We start from the raw sequence: 12,498 nt of genomic DNA, 5'->3' as shown, positions 1-12,498 counted from the left end.
ACCACTGGAGTGAAGCTTAATCAATGGCGTGATTGCAGAACTCTGAAATGTGCCTGGCTAACCTCTCTTGTGGGCTTCACAGTCACGCAGCAAACCCAGCAGACTCCCACAGCGAGACGCTACCAACACAATGTCACAAAGGAAAAGCCATTAGTGAGCAATTACATTTCAGCAGGATTTCCCTTCTCCACCACAGCTTAATGAGGATAACCAATTCAAGAGGAACTGCTGCAAGGATGAATGAATAATGAGAGAAAGAGGATGGGAGTTCCCTTCATCTGGACAGAGTAAGGAACAAGCCCATGAAGGAAAAGAAAAACACATATGCTGGAGCTCTGCTCCAAGCAACAGACAGATGTGGACGTTTGCTCACAGTTATAGGAGGCACCAACTGGTTTCAAAAGCATCATGAGGCCCAGGGTAGAGACAACGGTCGCTACAGACAGTGTACAAGCACACAATGGCTTCACTCCAGGAGTTAATTCAATTCTGGGGAAAGACTTCTGACTGTCAACAACAGCCACTGCAACAACACACCTTACTTACAAAAGGGACAGTACCTCTGCATCACCCATGAGTTCCTGCACCGTAAAAGAAGTAACGCTTCCTTGAAATAAGAACTTTCTAGAAACCAAGTTTACCTGAGCAGCTTCTCTTCTGTGTGGCCCAGGAACTGAACTGAAATGAGGCTATCTTTTCTTTACAGTCATAAAAATGCAAATGGAAAAATAAAAACCATGTAAATGCTACCTTCTATTTAATGGCAGAGTGCAGCTCTACACCTTCTGCCATTTGAAGAAATACTTGCTGACATGGCCCTCCTGTGACTGCAGTGCCAGAGAAGGCACCACGGCAAAGGAACGCAACTCAGCGCGAGGCATTTCTTCCCTAAATGAAGAAATACGCAGTTACACTTACCTGCAACGGACAGACTTGTCTGACACTGTCCATGCTGCAGGAAAAGCCAGCCAAAGAACAGATGAGCAGGCAGTGTGCAGGTGTTCAAAGGCCCAGTACCCTTCCTATGCTTGTCTGGTCGCAGTGAGATCGGCTCAGCCCAGCAGGGCTGGGAGGCCCTGAGCTCACACTCACCGACTGCACTGGAATCACGTCTGCAAGGGGCAGCAACCTCTTCCCAGGACATCCACCTTCCTCCTTTAACCGGGACTTGGTGTGCCTCAGTGGCAGCCACAGAACAGAGCCATCAGTGCTTCTTTGTCTCTACAATGTACATAAAACCTTTTCTTGCTGATTTACACAAGAAAAAGAGAAGTTTTTTTTCCTAGTGCTTGTTGGGAAGCATCCGGCTGATTGAGCATGAGTTGGTATCTTTTATCCACTGTGGTGAAAGGTAAGGCTGGATAGAGACTCGTCCACATGATAGACTTCCAGCAGTGGACCAGTAACCTCAGTTCAATCTTTGTTTCATTCAGGAAAAGAAAAATAAATAAAAATAGCATAAATCCAAGGCTTTCGGGTCAAGAACCAGTAAATCAAGAAAGTTATGACATCAAAACATTATTCAACATCATTTCCCTTTAAAAGAGCACTGAAAAAAATCAAGGCTTTATTTGAATAAATGTTACACAACATTCTTTATCATTTACTTCTCAGCAAACCTTAAAGGGTGAATCATATTTTCCTCATTCAAGTCTACAAAATGAAAGAGGCGTAGTGACCATTCAATATACAGACAAGAAGGTAGCACGGAGCAAAGCTTAAATATTAAGCAACTAAAGCAAAAAAGTGAAAAGCAATACATTACTGTAATTCTCTATCATTAGAATATCCCTGACAATTTCATTTCAAAATGAAAATCTGGTTTCAAACAAAATGGCTGCAATACTTTCTGTGAAAACAAACGCAAATACAGTTAGCTACCTTGTCTATTTTTAGGCTATTTGCTTATATACCCATATTCTCCAATGCAGAGACCTGCATCTCTCTTAAATGTATTCTTTATATTTCAGCTGCTGTGCACAAGTGCTCACAAGGTGAGGAAACGAGAGCACTGGTTAAGAGTCAGATGTCACACAGGCAGGCACTACTGGCTTCTACTTACAACATCAATCAGTTTTCAATCCAATGTGCAATAACCCTGCTATTACAGTCCTGGGCCTTTTTCCTGAGCAGAAACTGTTTTGTGCCATGTTGTTTGGTGGCTTCTTTTTTGTTTGGTTGGTTGGGTTTTTTTTGGTGGGGGGTAAAAATGCCATTTATTAGGCTAAGACCTTTATTCATTGTCAATACAATCAGGGTTGGGTCTCTGGAGGTGAAAGGCTGGCACATACATGGCATCAAATTGCCTCCCCTTTCCTTGTAGAACAAACATTAATCTCAGATTCAGAAAAAAAATCTTTGTGGTTGATTATGAAAAATGGTACAATTTGAACCTACTGCACAGCTTTGTACAGCTCATTTGTAAGAAGCAGGCTTAAGTATTCAGTTGCTGGCTTTATAAATAAAGAATTTGCCTCTGAAAAACAGAAACTGAACCAGCACGAAGCATGAACTGCCTCAGTATGTGTGCCATTGATCCACCTACCCTGGATTTAGATTCCTGTCGCAGCCTCTCACTTGCCTGCTCTCTGATTGTTTAACAAGTATAAACCTGTTGCCAATATCAAAACCAAATGATAGAGTTGTCTGAACCCCAGATTCTATGTGATTAATTTAGGCTCCATAGTGAAGGCTATGAAACTGTCTCTGTGCTGACACAGACACCTCTCAGAAAGGTGTCTCCGTTTTTCAGTGAGCTAGACAAAGCCTGTATTTTCTCCAATCAGATCAGGAGATTAGTAAGGAGGAAAAGAGTTTACTACAAGTCTTTTCACTTCTACAGAAACAGAAATTTGACTTTTCGTAGATTATGTGCACATTTCCATTTCTTCAAAACAAATAGTTGTTTCCCCAGGTTGTATCATAAAACCCCTGCTAAGAATTTTGTAAGAAATGATACTGCTGAGAAAGTGTGCACACAATGTCAAATAAGTAGTGACAAATAAATTACTATTTAATAACTCAATATTTCAGCAGTGTGTCCAGCATTCACAAGCTCCACTGAAATAAGTCTTACCAAACACCTCTGGGGGAGGGGAATAAAATGGATAAAACCCACTGGGTTCCTTTGTTTTTGATTTACAGCTATTCAAAGAAGTCAATGCAACTCAGCTCAACAACCACCAGCAACACTAATAAACCCTTTGCTCTACTAGTTACCTATCTGAAAAATGTTTATGTCAAAAGAAAAACAATAACCCATGATTTGAAATAGAAATGTCATTCCATTTGATCACTCTCCATTCATGATTCCTGTCTTGTTATGGTATCATAAGCAAAACGCTGCTCTCTGCGTTGTAGCCCTTCTTAACGTTATTCCACAATCCTCAATTCCCTAAGTGTTACAATAGCATAAATAAAATGCAACCATATTCACACAGAAGGAGCTTTCCCATAATACAGAGATACATAGAGCTTGTGGTCACTGTCCCTTCCATCACCTCTATGGGAAATATTGGTCTCATATAGCAGGACTGTTCATATTTTACAATACAATTGGTTTTGGACATGCTTTTGATCACAGATCACAGCTCTGCTAACACCTGCACTAAATACTAACTAAGCCTCATAGAATGGAAAACTGCAATGCTAAAGTTAAGAATTAAAAGAAAAGTTCAAAAGTTACAGTCAACTTCCCAGGCAATTGGCTCCATCACTGGCACCTATCAAAACATACAAACGTGACTGTCACATTACAAAAAAACCCCAGTTATTTGCAGTGATTCTTCATACTAATAATTCAAGTGGTTCCTTGCATGTAAGTGTCAGAGTCTTTCATCATTTCATGCGCCATTTATTGCAAAAAAAGTTTTATAAAATATTTCCTAACATCTTTTTAAATTTTAAAGAAAATGTACATTAGGTACAGGTACCCTAGCAGGGTGCAAGGGGCTTTTAACAGATTCACCCCCTTTCCCCTTCAAAAAACGTTTACTACTTGGTGAAGATTTCAGAGGAAAAATAGGACAATTCAGTCTCAGATTTCTTTCAGTCCTGATGAGCTGGTGCTCTTCGTGGCAGTGTAGTGAGGTTCCATAAAAACAGCAGTTGACTAGTGTCTCTGAGCTGAAAAGGGGAGAGAAAGGGAAAATGGTTAAATGCCTTCCAGTACATACTGCAAAAGGAGGTAAGCAAAGTGCCCAGAAAGGTTACCAGTTCACCTGCTTTGTGCATTGCTTGCAGAAGACAATGAAAATCTTGACATTATCACAAGACACACACAAGTGAACAAACTCCTCAGTCGACTGGAGTTTTAGGAGGAGCTCCCATACCAATCCATGTTCTATCTCATCCCATTTCAGCATCCAGAGAGAATTTTTAAAGATGTTTAAAGATTGCTGACGGAGGGGATTAACACACAAAGTCTACACAATGCTGCATAATTCGCAATACAAAGCTAAATCTGACACTGTAATGGCATTCCAAATGCAAGACCAAAGTGTGCATGAGAGCACTGAAGTATAAACCTGCTTACAGTGGTTTTTCAGCATTATTGCTTATGTTTTCCCATTTCCTCCATAGAACTGCAATAAAATGATGATAAATCAGACAGAAGCAGTCCAAGTAATAACTGCTGCATGAGACCACCACCAGTCAGTACCCATTTGGGGTAGCACGGAATCAGCACAGCCTGCACTAACCTGTCTCTTATGTAGGCTGGAGAAAACATTGCTCTGGAATAAACCACATTGGAGGAGATCTCTGGAGATCATCTGCTCCAATCCTTTTGTTCAAAACCACACAGGAGAACAAAATAGGTTCCAACAGGACCAGGCCAGCCCGGCTGATTCCTTTTACCATCCTGTTGAGCTTTTGGCTGCTAGGATTATTTGAAAGGTACATACACATTTTCCTGTAGTGACAACAGCATTCCGAGGAACACAGCTGAATTTTAAAAAAGACTTGTAATACTGTCTGGAAAATCCTGAAGTTCTTTCTAAACAGACCATTATTCTGAGTAATATGCAAAATAACTACAAGAAAGGACAAGTAGGAGAGAGGATTTTGTGGAAAGGGTCCTGCCACAAGACAAAGGGGTAACTACGGAGTTTCTAAATTGCTCAGCCATTCTCTGTGCCAGAAAAGGAAAACATAAAGCACAGAAACCCATTTTATATCCTATACAAAGCAGTATAATGAAAATAGGAATGAAATTTTGGAAAAGTTGTAACAGAGCAATGATGGATAATTATGAAATTTAAAAGACCCAGGCAAAGATGCACTGAGCTGCTATCGGCTGACAGTACACTAGCATGCACTCATTCCAATACCCAATGGGTCTTCATTTGGGTAGATATCAGAACTGATATATAATTAAACCTATTTTAGGTACGGTCCACTCCAAGATGCATGAGATAAACCTTCAGAGGCTCTACAAAGAGAAGGATGCTAAATGAAGTCCCACTGTATTCAGCAGTACTTACTGTTGGTGCAGGTAACTAAACACCACAGTATTCCAGGCTGCAAAACAACCAATCTCTGGGTTTCCCAGAGATCTTCCTGCTCATGGTTTCCTTGTTTTAGTTACTAATACTTCATTTAAAAGACTAAAATGTTGCTAAATTCTTTCCCAATGTTACTTTTACACATCAGCAAAGGCAGGAAGCTGTGTGCCTACAATCACCAGCAGCAGATGAACTGCCTGCAGGTACATCCTACAAAGATGCGATCCACATAGCAAAAATGTTTGAGGATTGCTGGTTTAGGAGAAAAAATACATAGTTTTTAATTTTATTTCTGCTTTATTTTTACATTATACCTGTCAAGTTATTTAATCTGATCATGTAATGCAAATTTCAAGAAGCAAGCCTAAAGATTAAGTTAGTGCGGATCTTTTAAATAAAGTATATATCAATCCTGACCTATGGTAGTAAAAGACCCAGTTAACAGGAGTCCAGAACTGAGGATGATTAACTTCCTTGCCATACTATTTCTGCTTTCCAGAAAACAGCATACCATGAAAAGATGCTAAAAACACTCAGAAAAATGAGGTATCAACTTTTTTTGAGCTTAAACTAGGCTTTACTGGCAAAATTAAACTACAACGCATTTAGCAAACAAAGCGGCAGACAGCAAAACAAAGTGTCTACCGATGCAAACACTGTACCGCCCACTGAAGAACTCTGCTCAGAGCCAGACTGATACCATGAAATTCTGCTGGACAAAGTAGCTACTCCAAGTTGAAACTGAAGCAATGGATTAGAATTCATGATGAGTATGATCTTTTTGCATTTTTGAGTAAAAAAAAAGGCAATCTTAGGGCACTACCTATTCAACATTAATAGCATTTTACATCCATTGTGCAATGCAGCCTGTGATAAACCCATTTTTTCATATCCTGAGAAATACAAATAACTGTGGCAGCAAGGCACAGAACTTGCCATGGCAGCAATACAACTGCAGGAAATCCAGTTCATCATCACTTTCTTCCATGTCTGAGATTTGTCGTGCTGTCTAAAATGCAAAACCCACCAGCTATTCCTCCCCTTGTTAGGGCATGACTCAGATGAAACACCAGTTTTCCCCTCCAGGTAAAAACCATAAAGATGAGATTGTGCCTTCTTTTGGCTTTGTGTCTTCACACAAAACTGTGCATACACACTGCATTTGTTATGGTTGAGCTCCCAAGAATTTCTTTATTATAGTAAGTAAATTTGCTTAAAAGAGAAGCAGATGATTCACAGTTGTGGAGTATGTTGGAGTTTCTTTGTATTTTGCTTCTCATTCTTTATTACAAGTACTATAAAAACTATTCCTAATTAGTCGCTCACACAGTCTTTACACTGAAATTCAAAGCCCTCTTGCCAGTGGCATTATAATCTTTGTTGAAGTGATTACAGGATGGAAGAAAGCTGAGACAACAGAAGGTGAAAGAGCAAAGGGACCAGTTGCTCTCATGGATGTTATGATTTGAAGGCAAAAACCCAGGCTAAAAAGTAGATTAAAAAATACAGGTTTAATTTATTTCAAGAGAGCTTTTCCAACTGTTGCAGAATCTCATTATTCTAACACCTACCAACCATACACTTCTTACCTGCATGTTTGGCAAAAATAATGAATGAGTTTGTGTGGGAAACTTTGCATTGCCACAGTGAAGTTGACCTCAGAGTGCTGTACAGATTTAGCCTAGACCAGTGAGGAATAACCTCAGGCTAGACTGCTATAAGGTATGAAAACCGATTAGGGGATTTCTGGCCTGCCCAGTTAAAATATAATTGGTTTTACGTTGTTTAATTTGGATCAACAGCAGAATTTTGTATAGAAAAGGTTTAAGGCAAGAATACAAGATTAGGTTCAGATATAGTGACTGAAAAATAAAGCCACACGTGCAGTCACATATCTCATTCTCCTTGTATTGTGGAGGAACATTTCTTACCCTGCGGACTTCCCTGGTGTGAACCATGCGGAGCTTGGACTGGTGACCCAGAGAACAAAAGGTACAAAGAGTAAAGTTACAACAAAGGCTGTAGTGTCCCTGGGTCCTCACAGACAGCACTTCTACCCCTGCAGACTGCCTGTGTCAGCTCAATATCCATGTCATTAAATTCCCCGGCCCTTGTGAACGCAGCAAGTTGTCTGTTTTATCAGTCACACAGCGAGTTCATTCACTTTGTGTAACCCACGATTTGGAGGTGAGGGATGCCAAAGCCTGTTTCTGAGGGTACAGCTCTCCCATGATGTACAGTCAACTCACAGCAGCCTGGGCTCTGTTTTGAAGCAGTTTCATTCAACTGCTAGAGACTATGGACTCACCATAAAAGTTACCACCAGTAACAAACCTCAGTACTTGTGTTAGGATGAGCACTGACTTACGGCCTTTCACTACTGATGTCATCAACAGCTGTCCCACTCAACTGCATTTTACTCAGCCACTTTCCTGGGAGTCATCGCTGTAATGTGGATTCCAACTTTAACATGAACATTTTCATGATCCTGTGTATTTGCTGCTGTCAAAAGAGCAGCAGTGTTTTTGAAAGGCTTTTTTCTTTCTCAAAGGAAAACCAGAAAGACAACAGGCAGCCATCAAGAGGAAGGAAAGGCAGCCCAGAAGGACAAGGAAAACAAAAATAGCAGTATCTCCCACCACACACTGTGAAAGGGAAGACACACAGTTCTTAGTTACAGTAACATATATGCAACTTCTTTAGGGGACTAATACTTTGCCTACATGCAAAACTATGTAACAGAATAAATGGCACATGCTATTTTACTGCTACGGATACCAGTTAGGGGTTGTTGAAACAGGTTTCTCTTCCAGATCATGAAGTACTAAAAGCCAGCAGAACTGCTGCATTCTTCTGCAGCCCAAGACAGTGTTCAACAACAGGGCCTCATCTACAAAGAAAACCAAGAGCAGTAACACTTTCTTTAGCTTACATGCCTAATTCCCTGCACATGTAACACAGTATCAAGGATTAGGTCCCTAAATCCTTCAACACTTGAAAAATCTCCAGAAAAATATCTGTTTTTTTTTCCTCAAAAACTAATCAAATATTGCTTTAGAATCCCAAACCACTGCAGAAGTACAATTAAACACCGGAGCTTCCAACAGCCACACAAAAATCCTAAATGCTACTGAATAAAAAATGATGCAAAATTAACATTTAAGTAAATATTTGCTTTGAAATGTAACTCTTTAGTGACAAAGCCACTACCCCCTTCCCCTTTATGCACCTGTTAAAAGCAGGCAAAGACAATTCTGTCGTCAGAATTATGCTGTGTTTTTGTTACAGAATCTTTTAGTGGTGATAAAAAGCTAGTGAGCACACAGCTTGCCATCCAAATCACAGTTTCACAGCATATGGCCAGCATGGATAAGAATATTTCTTATTCTACTGCGTATCTGACATCAAAACCATTAGTAAGCAGACATGAAAACTGACCTAGATCTATTAAAAAACCCAAACCCATACCACACTAATTCAAAGTTAACGTGTTACCTAAATGATGTCATCCAAACACAGTTTTCCATAGAAGAGGCCCCAGGCAGGAGATGCAGTGCAGTTCTACCACACGTGGAAGCTAGGAGTGTGGTTCAAAGGCCATACTCCCAGTGTACCAAGCGTTATTGCTGCGTGACTGAACAGGACACAGGAGGCTGAATCCCTCATTTTATGCATACTTCTACAAAGATTCCATTTTTCCAAAATCAAAATTGTTAATAACAAAATTACAGGAAAGAGAGCTGTGACAGGCTCAGGATAGATCATCTAACCTATTGCAGGCCCAACCGCAGGATGAACATAACCCACTGCTGACAGAGGTTAGTCACATCTATTGTCTTTACAAACTGTAATCACAAAACCAAAGCAACTCTCCAAACAAGACCCAGGGTTCCACTGGAACAACTGGAGTAAATATTCTACTGCCCAATCTTAACTCCCTATCTTGTAATTTTAAACATTCCTTCTTGTCCTAGTCGCAAGTAAACAGTGTTTGCCCCTGCACCTATCCCGCTGGCAGTTACAGACCTGGTATATTCTCAGTTCCAATAGTCCTTTCTTCCTTCTCAGGACTGAAGAATAAAATCACTGGCATAGGAACTGCATTGCAGTTGTTTAAAACATGCACGGTCCTGATGCTGAAAATAACTTTTCAAGCATGTAGCCCAGGTAATTCCTGCAGATACATTTCTCTTCGTGCACTGAACGAGCAAAGCCCAAATTTAAACTTGCAACAGGGGATCATATTTTGTTCCCTGCACCAACGTATACCTGCACCCTGTGTTGTTGACATCATCCCCTTGGACCACAGGTAGGTGTGTAGGTAGAGAAGATCAAGGACTACACACCTCCGCTGGCACAAGCGCAGGAAACCGGTTTTCAGCCCTGTGTGTACAGCAACTATGCAGGAAGGTTATGCAGGCGCACAAGACCATCTCTTATTCCCATTTGTCTCCCTACTGGATGCGCAAGGTGGCTCAGGTCTTCTCAGGTAGGAAAGTCCTGGTCTTACCAATGACATTCATTTCCATGAAGCTGCTTATCCTACTTCATGCCAAGAACGTTAATTGCTTTTCCCTGGGGAAAAAAACAGACCCATGGATTTGAGTTCCCTCCAACTGGTACCTGGCATTAAGCTTGCCAGCACTGCCCCAGGGAGTCATCCCCAGCTGCCAAATCTGGTAGCAAACAACAAAACTATTCAGGGAAAAAGCATGATAGCAAGCTAGTCACCAAATCACTGTCTCCATAACCATGCCTGGGAACTGCTATTTTGCCTTGTGTTCACAGAAGGGCAGTTGTGTCACAGTTTAAGATAAAAATCTATAACTTAATCTAAGACAATTGGTATACACATCCCAGGTGTTACGGGGAAAAGACTGAAATGTATGAGTAAATCATAGGGAAGTATAAGCTGCTACTACAATATAAAAATTAAAAATCAATAATCAGAAATATTTCAGACTAAGGGGAAAAAACAATGCCATTCAGTAAGAGTTTCATAAAACCTCAATTCTTAGGTCAGAGAAAGAGGAGCTCAAACTAGAAGAGGTGCATGGAAACACCAGTAAGATGAGAGGGAACAGAAAAGCCATCTTACAAGGGGATCGTCTTTTATCTAAATGGCCACACTCTATAAATACACTAACAGGATGACACCATAGGAGGGAACTATTTAAAATACAAAGTTGTTACAAATAACACTAGCTGAGGTATTATAAATGTTGAATAGGAACATGTCGTCTTAACTACTAAGGACATGTATCAAGTTTCTTCCCATTACATATTAAGAATAATTTGAAGCTGAATACATCCACATTTCACAAGCTTGGATCCAACAGATCTTTAGCTAGTTTGACAGCTACTACAAAACTTTTCAATGCTACAGCCACTACCTGTCCTCACGTTAAGCATGGATGATCTCTTATCCCTACGGTCATGTCAGAAGAAGCTTTAAGGCAGCTAGTAAAACTTTCAAGTTTGTTTTTAAACACTATACCTGCATTTCTACCAAATGGCTTACAGCACAAAATATGGCCATCTCACTGTCCTTTACGCATAAACTCCCTCAACTTCCAGTTCACAGTCTTCACCTACAAGTCAGTGTAGTAATTCCACTGCATCAGATGAATTTGCTTATTCCTACAGGCATTTATTAGAATTATAAAGAGGAGATGAACTAAAATAGCTTTCCACTGATTGTCAGCCTCCTCCTTTCCAGAATTCTTCAGCCAAGAAGGCAGCTCTATTTTTTCCACTGTACTTTGGAGAACATGCATAAGGACAGATGATAATGCTCCTAAGGGCTAGCTACTAAGATTTATCTTTCAAAATCCATGTTCCTATTCTTCTCTGACAACTTTAGCAAGAGCTTATAAAAGACATAAATGGAAATGAGAGTTAACTAGAAACAAACCTAAGGCCAGCAATGTAGAAAGCAACTCGTACCCCTTCCTCACCTGTGCTATTTCTTAAATCACATTTAGAAACAACTTGATAAAAAAACAGAAGTATTTTATAACATGCTGAAAAAAAAAGGCTTCTCGGCCTTGTATAGTTGACCTAAATTACCCTCACTAAACACACCTCTCCTGCTAAGGTAGCTGTTGGATATGTAGGTTTCAAACTAAAGATAGCACTGTCAAAAAAAACCCAACCCACCACCATCATATAACGAGAAGTGATCATCTTATTTAAGAGTTGACATAAAATTGCAACTGATTAGAAAAATAACAAAGATTTGTTCAATTTCCTGTGGAACTCCAATTCAGACATATAATCATTTCACATTTGTTTCTAGCTTCACTCATAAAGCGATCACACCTTCCAAAACTCCTCTTAAAAGAAAACTTTAAGTTTTAGTATAACTACTCTCTCCCAAAACATTTTAACTGAAGCTAAAGATCTTCAAAGAAAAAGTAGGCTTGTGCTATAAACTCATCACCGCCCATCAAGTTTTCCCCCTAAACTGAAAGACCATGCATATTCAACAACCACACTGAGGAATCTCCTTAACTTAAAAAGACATCATTTGGAATCTTGTATATTAAGCCGATGGAAAAGTAACAGTCACTCTACTGATGCTTGCCTTCGCCAGACACAGGCTGCTCACAACAGTTGCACAGCTTAACTACACAGATGCACTATCCTAGCACGGCACACGCATGCTCTGTCACGAGTAATTTGACAAGCCATTTAAACTGTCAGGCTAACACAGCCATGGTAGATGTGAATCCAACGCAAGAACAGCAGCACACGTTCAACGTGTAGGCATTGTTGAGAGCACAGAGGCACATAAAAGCATGGTAGCTTTTTGCAGTTTACAGCTAAAGTAGCACTTAGCTTTGTCCAAGTCTACAAAGCTAATTGCCAGGAAGCATCCATACTGCGATAACCGCGGTTACCTATTGTTATCAGATTTTACATTAAGCCCAACATTTTTTGCACAGTAACTTGGTTTTAAACTGGGTTATAGCTAGTTGTTAGCTATTTCAGA

General features: G+C 40.1%; 1 protein-coding gene across 4 annotated transcripts in view; it reads right to left on the bottom strand.

Moving 5' to 3' along the window:
• Positions 1-12,498, bottom strand: part of PWWP2A (PWWP domain containing 2A) — a 37,243-nt gene that overhangs the window by 7,168 nt on the left and 17,577 nt on the right. For 2 of the 4 annotated variants that reach the window (XM_061456594.1, XM_061456597.1), the window contains exon 3: positions 1,551-4,125. The exons of the other annotated variants lie outside the window; for them this stretch is intronic. Coding sequence is in view for 1 of the 2 variants with exons in the window: in XM_061456597.1 (XP_061312581.1) it covers positions 4,112-4,125 (14 nt within the window). In the remaining variant the exon portion in view is untranslated. Of the gene's footprint in view, positions 1-1,550; positions 4,126-12,498 lie in introns of those variants that run through there. 4 annotated transcript variants of the gene reach the window in all.

Source organism: Pezoporus flaviventris, unplaced genomic scaffold, assembly GCF_033815535.1.
Source record: "Pezoporus flaviventris isolate CSIRO_AGI_PZ_B2104156 unplaced genomic scaffold, CSIRO_AGI_Pfla_v1 ptg000023l, whole genome shotgun sequence".
Classification (NCBI taxonomy): Eukaryota; Metazoa; Chordata; class Aves; order Psittaciformes; family Psittacidae; genus Pezoporus; species Pezoporus flaviventris.
This window is presented reverse-complemented; position numbering and strand designations above follow the sequence as displayed.